The sequence below is a fragment of the Salvelinus namaycush genome, chromosome 3 (assembly GCF_016432855.1).
Source record: "Salvelinus namaycush isolate Seneca chromosome 3, SaNama_1.0, whole genome shotgun sequence".
Classification (NCBI taxonomy): Eukaryota; Metazoa; Chordata; class Actinopteri; order Salmoniformes; family Salmonidae; genus Salvelinus; species Salvelinus namaycush.
The window spans coordinates 37,042,634-37,060,675 of NC_052309.1; the positions used below are offsets into that span (position 1 = coordinate 37,042,634).

At 42.1% G+C, this 18,042-nt stretch overlaps 1 protein-coding gene across 1 annotated transcript in view; it reads right to left on the reverse strand.

The window, feature by feature from the left end:
- Nucleotides 1-502: 502 nt before the first annotated feature.
- ncam1a (neural cell adhesion molecule 1a) overlaps nt 503-18,042 on the reverse strand; it is a 189,550-nt gene continuing 172,010 nt past the window's right edge. The window contains exons 18-21 of the mRNA XM_038988472.1: nt 6,272-6,479; nt 5,931-6,047; nt 4,835-5,398; nt 503-735 (exon numbers count right to left, since the gene is read on the reverse strand). Of these exons, the coding sequence (XP_038844400.1) occupies nt 606-735; nt 4,835-5,398; nt 5,931-6,047; nt 6,272-6,479 (1,019 nt within the window). The 3' untranslated portion in view covers nt 503-605. The remainder of the gene's footprint in view (nt 736-4,834; nt 5,399-5,930; nt 6,048-6,271; nt 6,480-18,042) is intronic.

The following is an 18,042-nucleotide window of genomic DNA, read 5'->3' on the forward strand; positions in this document are numbered from 1 at the left end:
ACCACATATGAAAAAATATGCTCTCTAGTTCTCGAAAATTATACATGAAAAATAAAGATACAATAAAATGCAGTTACTTCTGCACATTATTTAAACACACAACAAAAAATGACCCCAAAATCCATTAGCAGTGGAAATAATGATGGCATTACTGCATAACAAAGAGAACATAACTGGAAATAGTGTGTGGGTAAGGTGTGTGCACATCGTAAAGGCATTGTTCTGAAGTAAAGCTACAACTCCCATGGTTATCTGTGCCAATGATACTTAGCTTCTGTCCCATTTAAAAGACTGGTAACGTTGATGTTACATATAAAAGGAGGTCAAGGAGAGTGAACTAGAGGTAAGGATTTTCCTTCACGTGAACACAGAGAAAATGACAAAAGGAATAACAGATAAAGAAACACTAAGGCAGGTGCATTAGGTCTTATTCCCGCTCTACATGTCTAACAAACTCATCTTTTGCTCGGAGAACTCAATAGAAGACACTGAAGAAAAATACCCTTTATTGAGCTTTTTGTTGTTTGACGGAGTGGTGTGTGACGTTTTCCTCTGGAGGTCTGTGACTGTGGTGCACCCGACCCCCTCCCTTCTCGCTGTCGGGATTATGCTTTGCTCTCGTTGCCATTTGTCTTTGCAGCTTCGTTCGGGACTGTCTTAACATCAGACAGGGCTTTCTTCACCTCTGTCGCTGTCTCCGGCGCTTTACTTTTATCGTCTGTCACGATTTTACCGCTGAAGGGAAGGAGAGAACGACACAAAAAGAGAGATTCTTTAAGTGATGCATACCAATCTCTTGCAGCACACAACTGTCTGTTCTAAGCGGCATTTAAAAACAGTTGCTTCAGGTTTTAGAGGGAATGTGTATCCCCTGGAACCAAATGCATTTCACACATAACAGGATCTGCTCTGCTATCCTATCCTGACATCAAAGACGGTCACGCGGATGTCACAGCCGTTTCATGGGAGAATGCATGGTTATATTATATTGAGAGAGCAGAGATACAGTACATGAGGGAACGGCACACTGGAACAGAACATCAATACGAAGCAATACTGGGAGTTGATACAGATGGTCTGAATTGAAGGAGGAGCGAATGATGAATGGGGAGAACGGAGAAAAAACTTCCAACATTAAGTCAATGACTGTTCTACATAACATCTACTTCAAGACTGCAACAAAATTACACCTCGTTGTCGTTTACCCCTTTGGTCTGGTGGTCACTAAATGTGTCACTGATTACTATCTTTCATTCTATCCAAAAGTGCAGTAAAGTACATAAGCTTTGTGACTGGGCCAGACATTTTTTCCTAGTCGTGCAGTTTCACAAGTCATGCAGATCGCACTTTGATAATTAAATGAAATTAAGCCTAACTTGTATCTCATCAGACGTGACAGAGAAGTCTAGTCCACGTCACAGCAAATTGCTTTTCCCCCTATGATTAGTCCGGGGTTAGTTTGTATTGATGTTAGTTTGTATTGACTGTCAAGGGGAAAAAAACGAACTTTTGGGCCTGTATGTGTCAGCCTAATCATAAATGCTAATGAATGATCAAAACGGATCAAGCTGTAGAGCTGAGAATTCTAGAGTGAATTGGCATAAGTCTTCATTGGCGCGTTGTGCCTCAGTCGACCTATGCTTTTCATCAACCTCTGGTACCGTGCCTTCCTGTTCAAATGATATTCTTCAAACAAACACTTTAGGTGATTAATAATGACTATGGCTAGATCATGAGGATGGACTTGGCCTCTCTCTGGTAATAACTAAGCCCGAGGACTCCCAGGCTAACTGAGTAGTACGGTACTCTGTACGGCAAAGAACCATGTTGGAGAATTTCACCTACCATGGCATTGTATCGTACCTGGGAAACCATGTATTCTACTACCAGGGTAACCCATTGATGAACAGCCCCTGTATAAAATGGCACAGTGACAGAGTCAACAAGGAACTGGGGTAACTGATGATTGCTGATAAAGACGTGAGTCTCCATTAGCGACAGATGCATTGTGGGTCATTATGGCGGCCTCAAAGCGAAAAGGGTCTTAGGTTACTATCTACACCATCCGCCGGTGGACTGGGCTTTGTTGGAGTCCACCGGGATCTGGCTCCTACTGTCAGCCAGACTCCACAAAAGGTAACTGATCCCAGAGATTTGGGCTTGATCACGACAGCAGCAGGACTTCCATTACCTTGTCCATAATAACCCTCTCTGGGAGGACTGCTGCTGCTGGCCACAGTGGGTGACCGCCCGGCTGGCTATGCATGTTTCAAGACCACCACCCACCGCCTTGCGGCTCAGCAGGGATTAGTAGCATCAGTGAAAAGGTGCTTCCCTCTTTGGCAGTGTCAGGGCCAAAGCACTCTGCCGGCCACTGTGAAAGAGTGGGAAACCTCAGGCCACCTTCAACCTGGCAAGGAAAGGACTATTACAGTGGATATTTTGTCACCTCAGGGGTAGCGTTCCCTGTCAGACGTCTGGTGCTGTATCGCCCTGCGGTTGAACGTGTCAGAGTAGCGTCCTGATAAAATGACCAGGTTGGCTGCCGGAGGAAGTCATAGGGTCATTGATCTCAGCACTGACTGACCTTGGCAGTAGAGAGTAGCACAGGAATGGTATCAACAGGGACAAAAATAAAGTTGGTGTAGGAAAACAACCACCTAAACAAATAGCAAGTCAGGCAAATTAGCTATTAGACCAGGGGTGGGCAATTCCAGTCCTCGAGGGCCTGATTGGTGTCACAGCTTTGACCCAACCCCAGCTAACACACCTGACTCCAATAATCACCTAATCATGACTTTCAGTTTAGAATGCAATTTGATTAATCAGCTGTGTTTGCTAGGGATGGAGAAAAAGTGTGACACCAATCAGGCCCCCGAGGACTGGAGTTGCCCATCCCTGTGCTAGACAATGAAGATAAACTGGGAGCCTGAAAGGCTTTTCTCCACGAATCCTGCTAAGGTGACATAAATATAACTAATTAGGGTAACGGCCTTGGATAGCTATAAAAGTGTAGTGTTGTTATCGCCTGGAGGACAAACTGCCATTGACAACCATGATCATTGATGACAGGGTCTGTTAAGCAGCCTGGCCTTAGCCAGGGCAGGGGAAACTAGGCTAGCCTAGTCTGGAATGGCTGGAGGGTGAACTCTGCCCCTGTTGCTATGGGAACCCTGGTGTGGATAATATTGGGAGGCAAGGAAGATAAATCCCAGTGGAACTCGATTTCTGTCCAATATAACGATATAATGGATGAAAACAGAGGAACCGAGTAGTTGTCTGTTTGTTAGCACCCAAATGTGGAGGAGCAGTTACATCTGCCAGCTGCACTTTACTGTAGCTACATGTCAGCTGGAGGGGAGAGCTGTGTGTCTCTGTGTATGTCAGCTGGAGGGGAGAGCTGTGTGTACAATGCTGTGGGGGGCCAAATCATCCTGCAGTCCCGCAGTTTCATTGCCTTGGTAAAATATAAACAGTCCTCCATTCTGAGATGGGAGAGTGTAGCGGCTCTGTTTGCTTTCTGTACTGATTAAAGCAGTTCGCACATGGGGCCCTGGGCTCAGAGCTGACAGCGGCAGACATAGAAGCGTGAGCCCAATACTCAAAGGCAGCAAAGGGAGGTGAGGAAGGGGGGGGCAAACAAACCGTTGAACAACGAAAAGAGAAGGAGGAAGAAGAAACAAAAGTGTCTTATAAATATTTGAATAGTCCCCATTCCTGTTCATGCCCCGTGGACATCTATGTTTGCAGCCAGGTTCGGCAAGGGAGACTCTGCCATGGTAAAGGTCCCGGGTACTAAAGAGGCTGGTGTTTATGCATGCCCACCACAGCCAGAATGCAGATAAACTAAGTGCCTATGTTTTGGCTGAGCGGAAGCAAATGGGAAAAGCAAGAGCCCAATGGGCTTTCAAACATTGATGATCCGAGGGTGCCCAAGGTCAACCTCTTAGGGGTGGCCTTCGAAACCAGCCTTCAGGGCTGATTTTCAAAAAAGTCGGACAGCTAAGTCAAATAAAAGTACCATCTAAGGACTGTCCACATAACAAGGCTGGCATAGTCTAACACTAGTCCTTTGAATGTACAGAGGGATCAGTATTCTGTAGCACAGCCTGCGGAGGAGACTATTCTACCTCCGCAGGAGAGGAAGAAGGTGTCCTCAGTGGACAAGCTCAGGAATCTAGTAAGCCTGTAAGATGCCTGACAAGACTGGTTGGTTGTCGTGTGGCAGACAAATCACTGTGGAGCCCGGGGAGGAGGAGATGCGTCAGACTTATGAAGATATATCTGCCCGTTCAAGAGTCATGTTTCATCATGCTGATGACGAGAGCCCCGTTGCCACGAACGGATACATCAAGTCCTGACATTCATCACTGATCTGTTTTTTGTTTGGTGTGTTATGGGTGAAAAGCATGGGACAAGAGAGAGGGTGTAATCGGAGCAAGCTCCTGGAATACTGCTCTACAGAGCTCGCCTGATCATCCTTAGGGTTTGCCTGAGATAAGACTGAAATGTACGAGCTTTCACCGAGAACAAAGCCCTTTCATACGGCGCTGATCGAAATGGCTTTGTATTGTTGCGAAGAAAGATTGTTTTCAGGAGATAACAACCGCAGAAGATGATTGTGGCAGTAATATCAGGACCATAATTCTGTCGTGTCTATCAGATTTGGTAAAACATCTGATTGAGTGAGTGAGTGAGTGAGTGAATGAATGAGTGAGTGAGAGAGAGAGAGAGCCCATCACTATGAGAACAGGACACAGTAGGAGGTGGTGATAGAGGGTGAGCGAGGACACACAGTAAAACAGACTAGGAGGAGGAGGGGGGGGGGTCATACTCGTCCTGGGCGGGTGCAGCAGTGGAGTCTGCCGGGGCCTTGGAGCCTTTGCCTGGGGCATCAAACACATCCTTGGCCAGGCCGTCTATCTGTAAATCCTTATTCTGACTGCTGGTGGCGGAGGGGCTTTGGACAGACTCGGGCTGGCTCTGCGGTGCGGCATCGGCTGTGGCAGAGGGGGGGTTGGAGGGGACCTTGACTGGCTTCAAGGATGGGGTTGTGGGGGTGGGGGGCTTGAGGTCGGACGAGGGTGTGGCTTTAGGAGCCTCGCTTAGGTCAACGAGGGGAGCCACGTCGGATTGGGTGGCACGCTGGGGTGCGGGGGTGCTAGGTTTGGCCGTGCTGGACTGGGGGATGGGGGCAGGAGTGCTTTTAGGGGAGGTTTTGGGGGCAGTTTTGGACTCAGCCAGGACAGGGGTTGGGCCAGCTGCGCTGGAGGTGAGAGTGGTGCTCTCGCTAGCTGGGCTGTTCTGGGTTGTGCTAAAGCTCTCAGTGACAGGTTCAGAGTTAGTGGCGACAGAAGGGAGCAAGTCCACCACCGTGGCAGTAGTGTCAGCAGCGGGCCTGTGAAGAGAGGAAAGCAGGAAAGAGAAGAGCCATCGAGCCGCAAGAGGGTGAGAGGAAAAAGAGAGCAGGGAGGGGTAGGGGGGTGAGGCCAAGGCACAAACAGACATCCAGAGTGAGTGCTACATGCAGTGATAAAGCAAAGAACTAGAGATTCAAAATGTTAAAGTGAGTGAGGTATAGACACAGACACTATCTTAAGCAAACTAAAGCAAATTAAATCAAATTCAGGTGCTTAAGGGTTTAGGGTCTAAGTTATTAAATGTTTGAGGCTTTTAGTACAACTATTTTTGCTACCATCAGTGTAAACAACAAACATCCGAGCACATCTTCAGTATCAGGTTTTGATATTCCATTCTCCCATTATTTGATCAATTAATTTAGCCAATATGTCAGCAACACTCAACTGCTGTCATTATGGAATAAGAAGTATGTCTTATGCATAGACATATTACACGATTAGTATGGGGTTGCCAGTGTAGGGCAACCCCAGAGCAGGGGGTCTACCCACAGCCAGTGCTGGAGTACTCACTCAGGCTCAGTCAGAGGGGTGGTCTCGTTAGGCTCTGTAGGCCCCCCCCCTTCATGGTTAGGAGTGCGCTCCTCCTCCGTCCTCACCTCCACAATGGGCCCCTTGGACTCATCCTTCCTGTAATGGGAAAAAGTATTTTAAATAAATGCTGGTGCAGTGCAAGTACATTGTAGTGAGTCATTTTTGTTTTAAAAACCCTGCACTTCTGCACTGTCAAACTGTGGTCCGTTGTCTGAGAGCAGCTACTGTGGGATGCTGGATGAACAGGACACTCAAATTGCATACAGCATTTCAGAGAGAAGAGCAAGGGAGCCAGGGAGCAGATAAGAAGAGAGACTCACGTGAACGCCGCCTTGCCCTCCTCGAGGTCCTTGCTCTTGGCTCCGGGTCCGGACTTGCCGCAGAAGTTGACGGCAATGCACATGACGAGGCCGCACTTGTTGAGGAAGTAGCAGGTGACGTCGACGCCCACCAGCAGCAGCACAAAGACCACAATGAGGATCCCCACGATGGCCCCTGTGCCTAGGCCTGAGCCGCTATCCATAGTGTCTGGAAGGAAGGAGAGGGAAGGACGAAGGGAGGAAGAGAGAGAGAGTAAGGGAGACCGAAAGAGTGGAGAGAAAGTTAGAGAGGGTTGGAGAGAAAGTTGGAGGGAGGAAGAGAAACGGGGAGAGAGGGAGTTAAAGAGAACGTTGGAGAGAAAGGACGAGATAGAGACAGAGAAACGTTGCATTAGAGTAAGTATTAATCTCCAACCTTTCATCCATAACTTCATACCGTCAGACTGCTTCTCTCCAGGCGTCAAGTGTGTTGTTGTTCTTTGAACAGGCTCTGGGCCAAATCATTACATATTCTACTAAAAATACATCAGAGTGATGCTACACAGAAAAAAAACAACTAATTTTGATCTGTTAAGACTCTAAAAATAGGTTGATAATCAGATTATCAAAAAATACACACTTGGGCCGAGAGAAATCACAACGCATTGCATTAGTTGCATTTAACCAATAAACAACGGTCAGTTACTATCCAAGTTAATGTTAGACACACGGCATGTATCAGCCATCTAAGGTACTATATTAAGAGGTGAGCAGATAAATATTACCCATATTAGGGTCACACACCAGACATGCCCATCACGACATCCTACACTAATCAAATCTAAACATCAGAACATGAAGGAAGTCTAATGGGGCATCAATCAAAAATCATAAAACAGTCAACCATTGGAGCACCTGGTTCATTAAATAAAGATGCTCGTCTTATCATCACTTCCTATACGGGTCTATATGCCTTTATGACCCCATATGGGTCTGTCGCTTACAACTGTCAACAATAATGAGAGTGGGTAAGACAAAGCAAAAGGCAGTGGAAAGACAGTAAAATCAATCAAACATTATGCAAATATGTGTAAATCTCTTTTACATAGATGAATACTGCACACAAACAAAAACAATGCGGAAGTAAAACCTATAAGAAGGGCACAAAACAAAGGCAATGGATTGTGTTTTCATGAAGCAACAGTACTTACCAGAAAATGAATATCCAGGACTACCGTATGTAAAATACTACAATATTCATAAGAATTTACAATAGTCACACCCCTTGACTTTTTCCACATTTTGTTGTGTTACAGCATGAATTTAAAATGGATTAAATTGAGATTTTTTGTCAAAGTGGAATTATGTTTTTTAGAAATGTTTACAAATTAATAAAAAATGAAAAGCTGAAATGTCAATAAGTATTCAACTCCTTTGTTATGGCAAGCCTAATTAAGTTCAGGAGTAAAAATGTGCTTACAAATCACATAATAATTTGCATGGTCTCACTCTGTGTGCAATGATATTGTTAAACATGATTTCTGAATGACTACCTCATCTCTGTACCTCACACATACCATTATCCACTGTCTCTCAGTCGAGCAGTGAATTTCAAACACAGATTCAACCACAAAGACCAGGGAGGTTGTCTAATATCTCACAAAGAAGGGCACTTATTAGATGGGTAAAAATAAAAAAGCAAACAAATATCCATTTGAGCATGGTGAAGTTATTAATTACACTTTGGCTGGTGTATCAATACACCCAGTCACTACAAAGACACAGGCGTCCTTCCTAACTCAGTTACCGGAGAGGAAGGAAACTGCTTAAGGATTTCACCATGAGGCCAATGGTGACTTTAAAACAGTTACAGAGTTTATTGGCTGTGATAGGAAAAAACTATGGTTGATCAACAACTTTGTAGTTCCTTCACAATACTAACCTAATTGACAGATTGAAAAGAAGGAAGCCTGTACAGAATACAAATAAGCTCTTAGAGACCTACCCAGAAAGAATCACAGCTGTAATTGCTGACAAAGGTGCTTCTACAAAGTATTGACTCAGGGGTGTGAATACTTATGTAAATGAGATATTTCTATATTTAATTTTCAATCAATTTGCAAACATTTTTAAAAACATGTTTTTACTTTGTCATTATGGGATATTGTGTGTAGATGAGTGAGAAATAATATACATTTAATCACTTTTGAATTCAGGCTGTAACACACCAAAATGTGGAATAAGTCAAGGGGCATAAATACTTTCTGAAGGCACTGTATGTATCTCTCCACTACAATGGATGACCATGTATCCACACTGTTAATACTCTGCCTTCGACACACACACAAACACACACCATCATGAACAGAATTAATACGCGCTTGTAACCCAACCGCAAAACTGTTAAACAGATGAATGTTTCACAAAACAATTATTACTATGCTTTGTGTCAAATCAATCTCACACAATCAAATTTGGAAATCATTTGCAGCTAATTTGCATTCAGTAAACAGACACACAAAGAGATCCGAGATTTGATCAAACAGAATAATCTAAAACTTAATTCAAATACATTTGGAGTATGGTTGATTTGACACATTATGCTCTACACATGACAAACAGGTTAGATAGAATTATGATGACAGAACAAAATTAAATTCCAGTTTTTGTTAGCTCTGTTAGGTGTCAAATATGAGACAATTTATATTCTGAATTAAAGCAACACACAGGCAATCCTCGATTTGGACTTACTCTTTGCTCTTGTCATATTGAGAATATCAGGATGTCCAAATGTCAGACTCACACACACCACACAGTATTCACAGTAGAATCAATGCAACAAAATCTACTTGAATAATTCTATCACTTATCAAACAGGGTAGGCTTCAAGGTAGGCATTTATTTGGGTCATGTGAACCATCATGTAATTTCATTGACATTGTTCCCTTTCTGAGTTCAATGAAATGCACGAGAAGGAAGTCTTTCATTAAAAAAAAAAAAAAAAATTCAGCAAAGTGCTCATTCCCATTGAAATGTGTTGAGATTTTTGCTCTGTCTCGTATTCCAGCGTTCCCTCCAAACAACCAGGAAGCCTGGGTCTTATCTTACTGTAACACACACAGTGATTTTGGCAAACAGTAGCCGACGTTTGGGCTCCAGTATCACTGGCTTACAAATGTGTGTAAGGAGACAGACTCGGCTGCACAGAGAGGATGTGCATCTTAATGCAAATCCACTCTATATACACTGGTACCTTGAGAGGGAGGATACTTTGTGTGGCAGAAACACAAATTCACACACACACTTGATTGATGTATTTGTATAATGTAATCGTCTTGTCAGACCGGAGTGTATTATATCTGTCACTTCTTTGAAATAATGTTGTTGACTGCATACGGTTTGGTTGTAGGCAAATATAGAAAGCTATTCTATCATTTCACCAGTCTACATTAAGCATAGAGAGGGATGATATAACAGTAAGTAAAAAAATATTAATTGGCAATAGTTGACAAAGATTTAGCACCATGCAGTATATACTAATACTGTACGTTGCAAATGGAACTTTCAAATCATATCAAAATCTAATCTGGGAAATGATAGTAAATGGTCAAAAAGGTCATCATTTAAGTGAGTCACCAGATTTGAGCCAAAATGGATACCTGTGGTATAAATTCCTATAAATCTAGTGCGGAGTGTTTCTGCCTCTGATGAAACGGCTTTAAATTACAGTTGTTGATATAACCCTCACTATAAACTGGGTGTTTCGAGCCCTGAATGCTGATTGGCTGACAGCCGCGGTATATCAGACCGTATACCATGGGTATGACAAAACATGTATTTTTATTGCTCTAATTATGTTGATAATCAGTTTATAATAGCAATAAGGCACCTCTGGGGTTTGTGGTATATGACCAATATACCATGGCTAAGTGCTGTGGACAGGCACTCCGCGTTGCAGCGTGCTTATGAACAGCCCTTAACTGTGGTATATTGGCCATATACCACACCTCCTCGGGCCTTATTGCTTAATTATACCCCTCATATGGGTAAAGCTAATGCATTGGAGGGCAGCTGAATTATTAATACCATGCACCAGGGAGCTGATAGGAAAATACTTTTCAGTGACTGCTGCAGTGCTGGGGAACAACTCTTAAACAAAGTCCTGGCAAATCGCTGGCTTGGCTCCAAGCTACAGTGAGCAGCAATTAGCTGTAAGGCATAAGACCTCTAAAGAGAGGCAGAGTACAGCAGAGCGGCCAATTGTTATTTCCTCTCACATTGATTGGCCATATTCTCTGAAAGTCTATAAAGTTGAGTCAACCTCTGTGGCGGCAATAGCTCCGACCGGCAGCTCTTTATTTACTGCTGTTGCTAAGAGTGGGAGAGAGCATAAGCATCTACCTGCAGGGCAGGGCGACAATTCTTGTTTTCCCGCTGCATCTTAAGAAGTGCGATAAATCATATCACACATTTTAACACCGAAGGGGCCGCCTCACAAAGCTTTCTCGGAAATGGAGAAACAGAGCCATGCTGTGTCAACAAGGAGCATAAAATATATTTTTGCCGCACCTTTTTCATATCTTGCAGATAACAAACAGAATACAGGAAGTAGGACAGAAACAGTCAATAAAGCCAATTGAAAAAATTCTCCAAGAGACAATAGTCATTACCGTATGAAGCATCAGTGTCCTACCCAGCGTGCAACATTTTGCATCGGATGTCATAATGTTGTCGTTTTCTGGTTGTAAACTGGTTTTCTGGTCAAATTGGAGCAAAGTTAAGACATCTTTTATGGCATCAAAATGCCTGGAAAAGACAACATATTTTGGTTGTAATATGGTCACTGGTCCCTTTGCAGTCAGTATGCAACCTGACCATGTATGTCACCAAGGACGTTGGCCTGACATCATTGCAACCAGTTTTGCCCTCTGGGTCTGACTCCGATTGTAGGAAGCACAGTAGTACAGTATGGTTAAGCTTATAAGGTACTGCATGGATTAAAAAAGTGAACATATGGGTACCCACAGAGGTTCTAAACTATGCACATATTGTGCTTGTTATCTCATGACAGTTAGCTCTTCCTACTTGATATCATAAAAGCCACAACTATCAAACTCCATCTCAACCGGCAGTCGCCTATGAACACTTGCCGGATGCTTCTGAGGAGTGGCACTTGCTTGTATGAAAGAAGAATCAAACAATGGGATTGGCACATGCGAATCCAGGAGGCAAACTCCCGGTGCATCACTTTATTACCTTCCGAGTCAATTTAAAATGGTGGGGGAGACCAAAACTGCGAGAAGACTCATCACAAAATGCTAATCTGAGTTTTGAACAAAGGACATCTATCACTCTTTCCCATGGCAGGGTGTTTTAAGTGCAGCCAGGCTTTAGGGACAGTCCTAACCTTAGTTTACAACCCCAGAATGGGCCGCCACAATATAAGACACTTTGTTAAAGCTTCAGACAAGCACAAGATATGGGATAAAACAACCTTGGCATTTCTGAGGATGAACAGTCAACAGAATTCAGCACTGTGTCACACACTTGCATTTCAGAATGTAAGTCTAGAGCTCTAGCCATTATTATGTCGAAAAAAGTTAACACTATTTTATCATATCTTCTTAAAACCTACAATGATTACAGCATGGAAACACACTGGTATGTACTTACAAAAATGTGTCATATAATATAATTATTTCACATTACTGAAAATGACTGACAGATTTGTATTAAACAGCTGTAGCATAAATGTTAAGCATTTTCTGTTTTCAGGTAAAAGAAGAGCAAAAAGAAACAACCAAAAGAACAGCCTATATTTAGTTTAGAACTTTTGAAAAGATTATGTACACAAAACATGATTTGAATGACCGTCAAACAGACAAGGCAGTAGCTTGTCCTTCATATAGCCATCCCTTTCAAAATGAGCCGTGTGACTATGAAAAGAAGACGTAAAAAACTTGAGATGTCTTAATCTTCATGACCAATCTTAACCAATACAAAATTCCTCTGAAACGTGTGCCTTCCCTTTTATGTACAATGGGAACAATGACAATTTAAGCTTGTATCCAGATACACATAAGGTAGGCACAGTTTTTTTCACAATTTCCCAATAGGACTCAATTCCATTCTGTGGTATGACAAAACTTTTTCACAAACAATGCTGCCTTATTCAAATCCATATTGTTTTCATTATGCAAAATAAACATTGATGATAAAAAAAAGAACATTCAGAATGATATAAGTATCAAGCAACCCATTTTAACCATTTAACATGAAACTGATATCTTGATTCTTCATCTTGTGTGTGTCTGCACAAGGGTCAAAAGGCATAGAAAACAAAGGGGTCTGGCCGAGATTTGAAAGGACAAGCTATCCTCTCTCATTTAGCGAGACACAGTTTATGAGAGCAAGAACACAGTCAGCGTGGAGAGCATGAGAGATGCCAGAGTGTACGTCACACACGAGGAACCAAGGGTAGCTGAGGCCAAAACACACCAAAGATTGTTCACAGAGATATTCACAGCAAAAAATTGGAAAATACAATTTTACACCAAAAAATACAACAAAATAGTGTGTATGACAAATGTTATGGTCCACATAGTGCCCAACATCACACGTGAAGACAGGACAAGGACAGAAGGGGAGGTGGGAGAGAAGAAGGGAAAGGGAGAGAGAAAAAAAAGATAGAAAATAGGTCATAAATACAAAAATGCAAGTTTGAAAGATTCATTGAGAATAAACAAAGGAATAAAAAAGCAAATCCAAGCAAGTTAGAGGATCAAAGTAATAATAAAAAAGTATGTTAGTAGCACAGCAAATGACGTGTATCACAGCAAGCAAAGGTGAAAGGTCAGAGAAAGGTCAAAGGTGCTGGGTGACGGGAAATGTTGAAAAAGACGCATACATAAACACATACGTTTGTATCAATTAAATGATGGGCAATCCCCTGAACGTGAGCACACATCCAAGAGAGATCAAATCAAAATTTCCATGGCAGGTAGAGTTGCCCAAGCAAAACACACATTCAAAAACTGGTGGAATGTCAAGGCGATATCAGATGGCAGGTGGAATGGATTAATGGGTGATCTCATGTTACTAAAACCGCAAAAGTGAATGGCTTTTTATAGCTTTACTCAATGTCAACCTTAGCTGGGGAGATTTGGATTGGTCAATTTAGAACTCCAGTGGTCCTTGCACACTCAGTATTGAGCATGCTCAAACCCATGAATCACGTGGGTCAATATTTCCAATTATTCAACCTTTCCTTTTTTTTTTTTTACTTGACCTGCATTGAGGAACATCGATTGAAGTTTACTGTCTGTCTGTGTGTGTGTGTGTGTGTGTGTGCGCGTGCTTGCGTGTGTGCGCGCGTGCGTATATATATATATATTCCTCAAAAGTAAACTTCTATGTATACACACTACATGACCAAAAGTATGTGGACACCAGCTGTAGGGCATTAATATGGAGCTGGTCCCCCATTTGCTGCTATAACAGCCTCCACTCTTCTGGGAAGGCATTCCACTAGATGTTGGAACATTGCTGCGGGGACTTGCTTCCATTCAGCCACAAGAGCATCAGTGAAGTCGGGCACTGATGTTGGGAGATTAGGGCTGGCTCGCAGTCAGCGTTCCAATTTATCCCAGAGGTGTTGGATGGGGTTGAGGTCAGGGCTCTGTGCAGGCCAGTCAAGTTCTTCCACACCGATCTCGACAAACCATTTCTGTATGGACCTCGCTTTGTGCACGGAGGCATCGTCATGCTGAAACAGGGGCCTTCCCCAAAGTGTTGCCACAAAGTTGGAGTCACATAATTGTTCAGAATGTCATTGTATGCTGTAGCTTTAAGATTTCTCTTAAAGCAAGAGGCCTAGCCCAAACCATGAAAAACAGTCCCAGACCAATATTCCTCCTCCACCAAACTTTACAGTTGGCACTATGCTTTGGGGCAGGCAGCGTTCTCCTGGCATCCGCCAAACCCAGATTCGTCTGTCGGACTGTCAGATGGTGAAGCGTGATTCATCACTCCAGAGAACGCGTTTCCACTGCTCCAGTCTAACGGTGGTGAGCTTTACATCACTCCAGCTGACGTTTGGCATTACGCATGGTGATCTTAGGCTTTGTGTGCGGCTGCTTGGCCATGGAAACCCATTTCATGAAGCTGCCGACAAACAGTTATTGTGCTGTTGTTGCTTCCAGAGGCAGTTTGGAACTCAGTAGTGAGTGTTGCAAGGACGATATTTACGCGTTACACACTTCAGCACTTGGCAGTTCCGTTCTGTGATCTTGTGTGGCCTACCATTTCGTGGCTGAGCTGTTGTTGCTCCTAGACGTTTCCAATTCACAATACCAGCACTTACAAATTACCAGTACAGTTCAAGCAGGGCAAAAAAGGGCGCATCCTATGACGGTGCCACATTGAAAGTCACTGAGCTCTTCAGTAAGGCCATTCTACTGCCAATGTTTGTCTATGGAGATTATATGGCTGTGTGCTCAATTTTATATACCCGTCAGCAACGGGTTTGGCTGAAATAGCTGAATCCTCTAATTTGAAGGGGTATCCACATACTTTGTATCTACCTATCTATAAATATATCTATATTGGGTGAAAGGTTTAGAAATTATAGCACTTTTTGTACATAGTCCCCCAAAAGTTTTGGGACAAATTCACTTACGTGTGTATTAAAGGAGTAAAAAGTTAAGTACACTTCTACATGAATGATGATGCTCCTTAATCACAGATAATCCTGAATGAATTGTGAATAATGATAAGTGAGAAAGTTTCTAACCTCCCATGTTATTGTAATTGTGAGAGGTTAGCATGTCTTGGGGGTATGATATTTGTGCATCTGTAATTTTCTCACTCATTATTCACAATTCATTCACGATTACCCTTAATCATGGTATAATCCACATTAATATAGAAGTGTTTAGAAACATTCTATTCTTATTTAAAATAAAAGTATTTACCATTAATTTCTATTGGGCACAAAATAATCTTAAAAACAACTAAAAACAGCAAATGCAATCAACAAGCTTGATGTAGTCATTGTGTGCTATGAATATTGGACCAAATACTTAACTTTTTACTAATTTAATACACATAAGTGAATTTGTCCCAATACTTTTGGTCCCCTAAAATTGGGAGATTATGTACAAAAAGTGTTGTAATTTCGGTTCACACGATATGGATGAAAATACCCTCAGATTAAAGCTGACAGGCTGCACTTCATCATTTCAAATCCAAAGTGCAGGAGTACAGAGCCAAAATAACAACAAAATTGTCACTGTCCCAATACTTTGAGCTCACTGTATATATGCCCAGTAAGTAAACAAAAAAGGAAAAGTACATTTCATATCATATGTACTCACCTATATTTATCTAATATGTTGCAGTGCCAATATATAACACCGAGAGAGTCTGGATTTATGACACAGCAGCTGTTGGGTCGTTCCACGAAATGGGCACCTTGAGTGCATTTGATATTTGAAGTAGAAATTATGCACCAATATTGAATTTTAAAAGCCTGTTATATTACACGAAGTGCACTTTAATATAGACCACATGGAGAATTGAATAAATCTGATTTTTCATATGAATAAAGGTTTGCTGAAGTGCCTTTTGACATGTCCCTCCATCAACCCTGTGTCACTTCTAGGAAGATGTCATGTTATATTAGTGATTCATTTACATCTGTCGGTCATTTTAAGGCCAAGCCTGTTATGCAAACAATTTACCCCTTTAAAATAATGGACCATTACACCAAGTTAAATTATTCACAGCAGGTGATATCGTTTGAGTTCTCTGAACAGCATGGTTTAAAAATAAGTAAGTCTTCACTCTCTTTCTGGTCTATTTATAATTGTTTTATAAATAGACGAGCTCAACCCGTCAACCCTGTTCACTCAATTAATGGTAGGAAAACATGAATTTGATTTAACTATCATTATGTGTGGAACATACGTATAGTTCCTAATTTCATGAACACCGTGCTCTTCACCACATTAGGAGTAATGCCGGTCTTTACCTAAACCCCATTATTGTCAACCCTGTTAGAGGCCCAACGGTAACTTCAAGAGTTTGATATTATATGTGAGTTTATGTCACGACTTCCACCGAAGGTGGCTCCTCCCGCTGTTCGGGCGGCGCTCGGCGTCGCCGGCCTACTAGCTGCCACCGATCCCTTTTCCTTTTTCGTTTGGTTTTGTCTGTCTTGTGTTCACCTGTGTCTAGTTTAAGTTAATCAGTGGGGTATTTAATCTCGCCCTACCCGCTAGGTTTTGTGCGGGATTGTTTGTATTACTGTCGTTGGTTTGGGTTGCGTTTTCTTTTAGTGTTAAGCAGGTTTGTTTTCACGGGACTGTTTTGCCCGCACGTTAGTTTAGCAGAGGAGAGTTTTCCTCCGTTTTTCACTAGACTGCGTTCCTGTGTTCTTGTGGCTACTTTTGTGGTCCTGTACCTGTTGTGTTGGTGGACAGTAATAAAAACACCCTTCTTGGATATTCTTGCTCTCCTGCGCCTGACTCCACACCCACCTCTCCTAGGGAGATTCTGAAAGTTAATTTGTACAACGGATACTTGATCAATGATAAAATGTTGGCAGTTACATCGGTGTCCGTAACAGGGTTGACAGACAGTGACCACCTGTTACATGCACACCAATACCCCATTATTATTCGGAATACTCAAGTATTTTGTTTTTGAGTTGACACATATAAACATCATATACCGTGTACAATAAAACTAAAAAGCTTGTATCCTGGTTATGAGAAACCTGGATAAGATGCCTGGGATATGCTGATCTCAGACGGAATACTATGGCATGTCAACAAATCCCGTTTGGTTGTTTTTTAAGGTCTGTTCGTGCTCAGTTTTGCATATCATATCACGTGTGATGATGTTTTCATCTGAATATCAACTCAAAATCACTTAAAAAAGTAGGCTATACCTGTGCAGTTCAATCCACCATAATAATTCCTATAGTTTATTTTGCGGACACACTTTACTGGACCATATAGGCTAATGGCTTAGATTACTTTCACGCCTAATTTAGACAGGTTTCTTTCTGCTTATAATTTCCAACATTTGGTAGGCTATATTATAATTTCCGCCATTTGCTATGCCATTTGTTTGTAAACTATAGTTAGAGACATGCAGCTTCTCTTCTGTCATAACTTGTTGCCCTGGCCTAGAAACTAAATAAAGTAGTGGTCCCAAGATAGAATGAATGCGTTCGTAATCTAGTTAACTTCAGTTTCAATTAAGGACCGAGGAGAAAACACAATAATTCCAAAACAGTGGAAAGATGGTTCCCGTGCAAAATGTCAAAATGTCAGTTTGACCGGTTTTAAGGAAATGAAAAGCTGAGAAAACGATGAAACAAGTTTCTGATAAGATTTCAGTTGGCTTGGGTGCATATTTTATGTGGTTGAAACACTGTCCGCTTGCATTACAGTGTCAAAGATAACACATTACACGCATATTCACATTTTCAAGAGATGCTGAAAGAAAGAAATCATACTTCTCCACTACTGTTCCCTAAACAAAATGTACATTTGTTGTATAATTTTAATTCAAGAAATTCTGCAGGAGTTAATATTATATTAGGCTACATGTGAAATAGGCCTACAATCAGTGTCCAGATTTCAGTTTCTATTCCATTTAACCCATATGAATTTAAAATGAGAAATATTCTGTTTATTTATGGATACAGGGATGCTCGTGAGCGGGATATCAAAGGTGCATATAAACAGCTTATCCCGAATAAGACCTTAAGCGGGATATGAGCT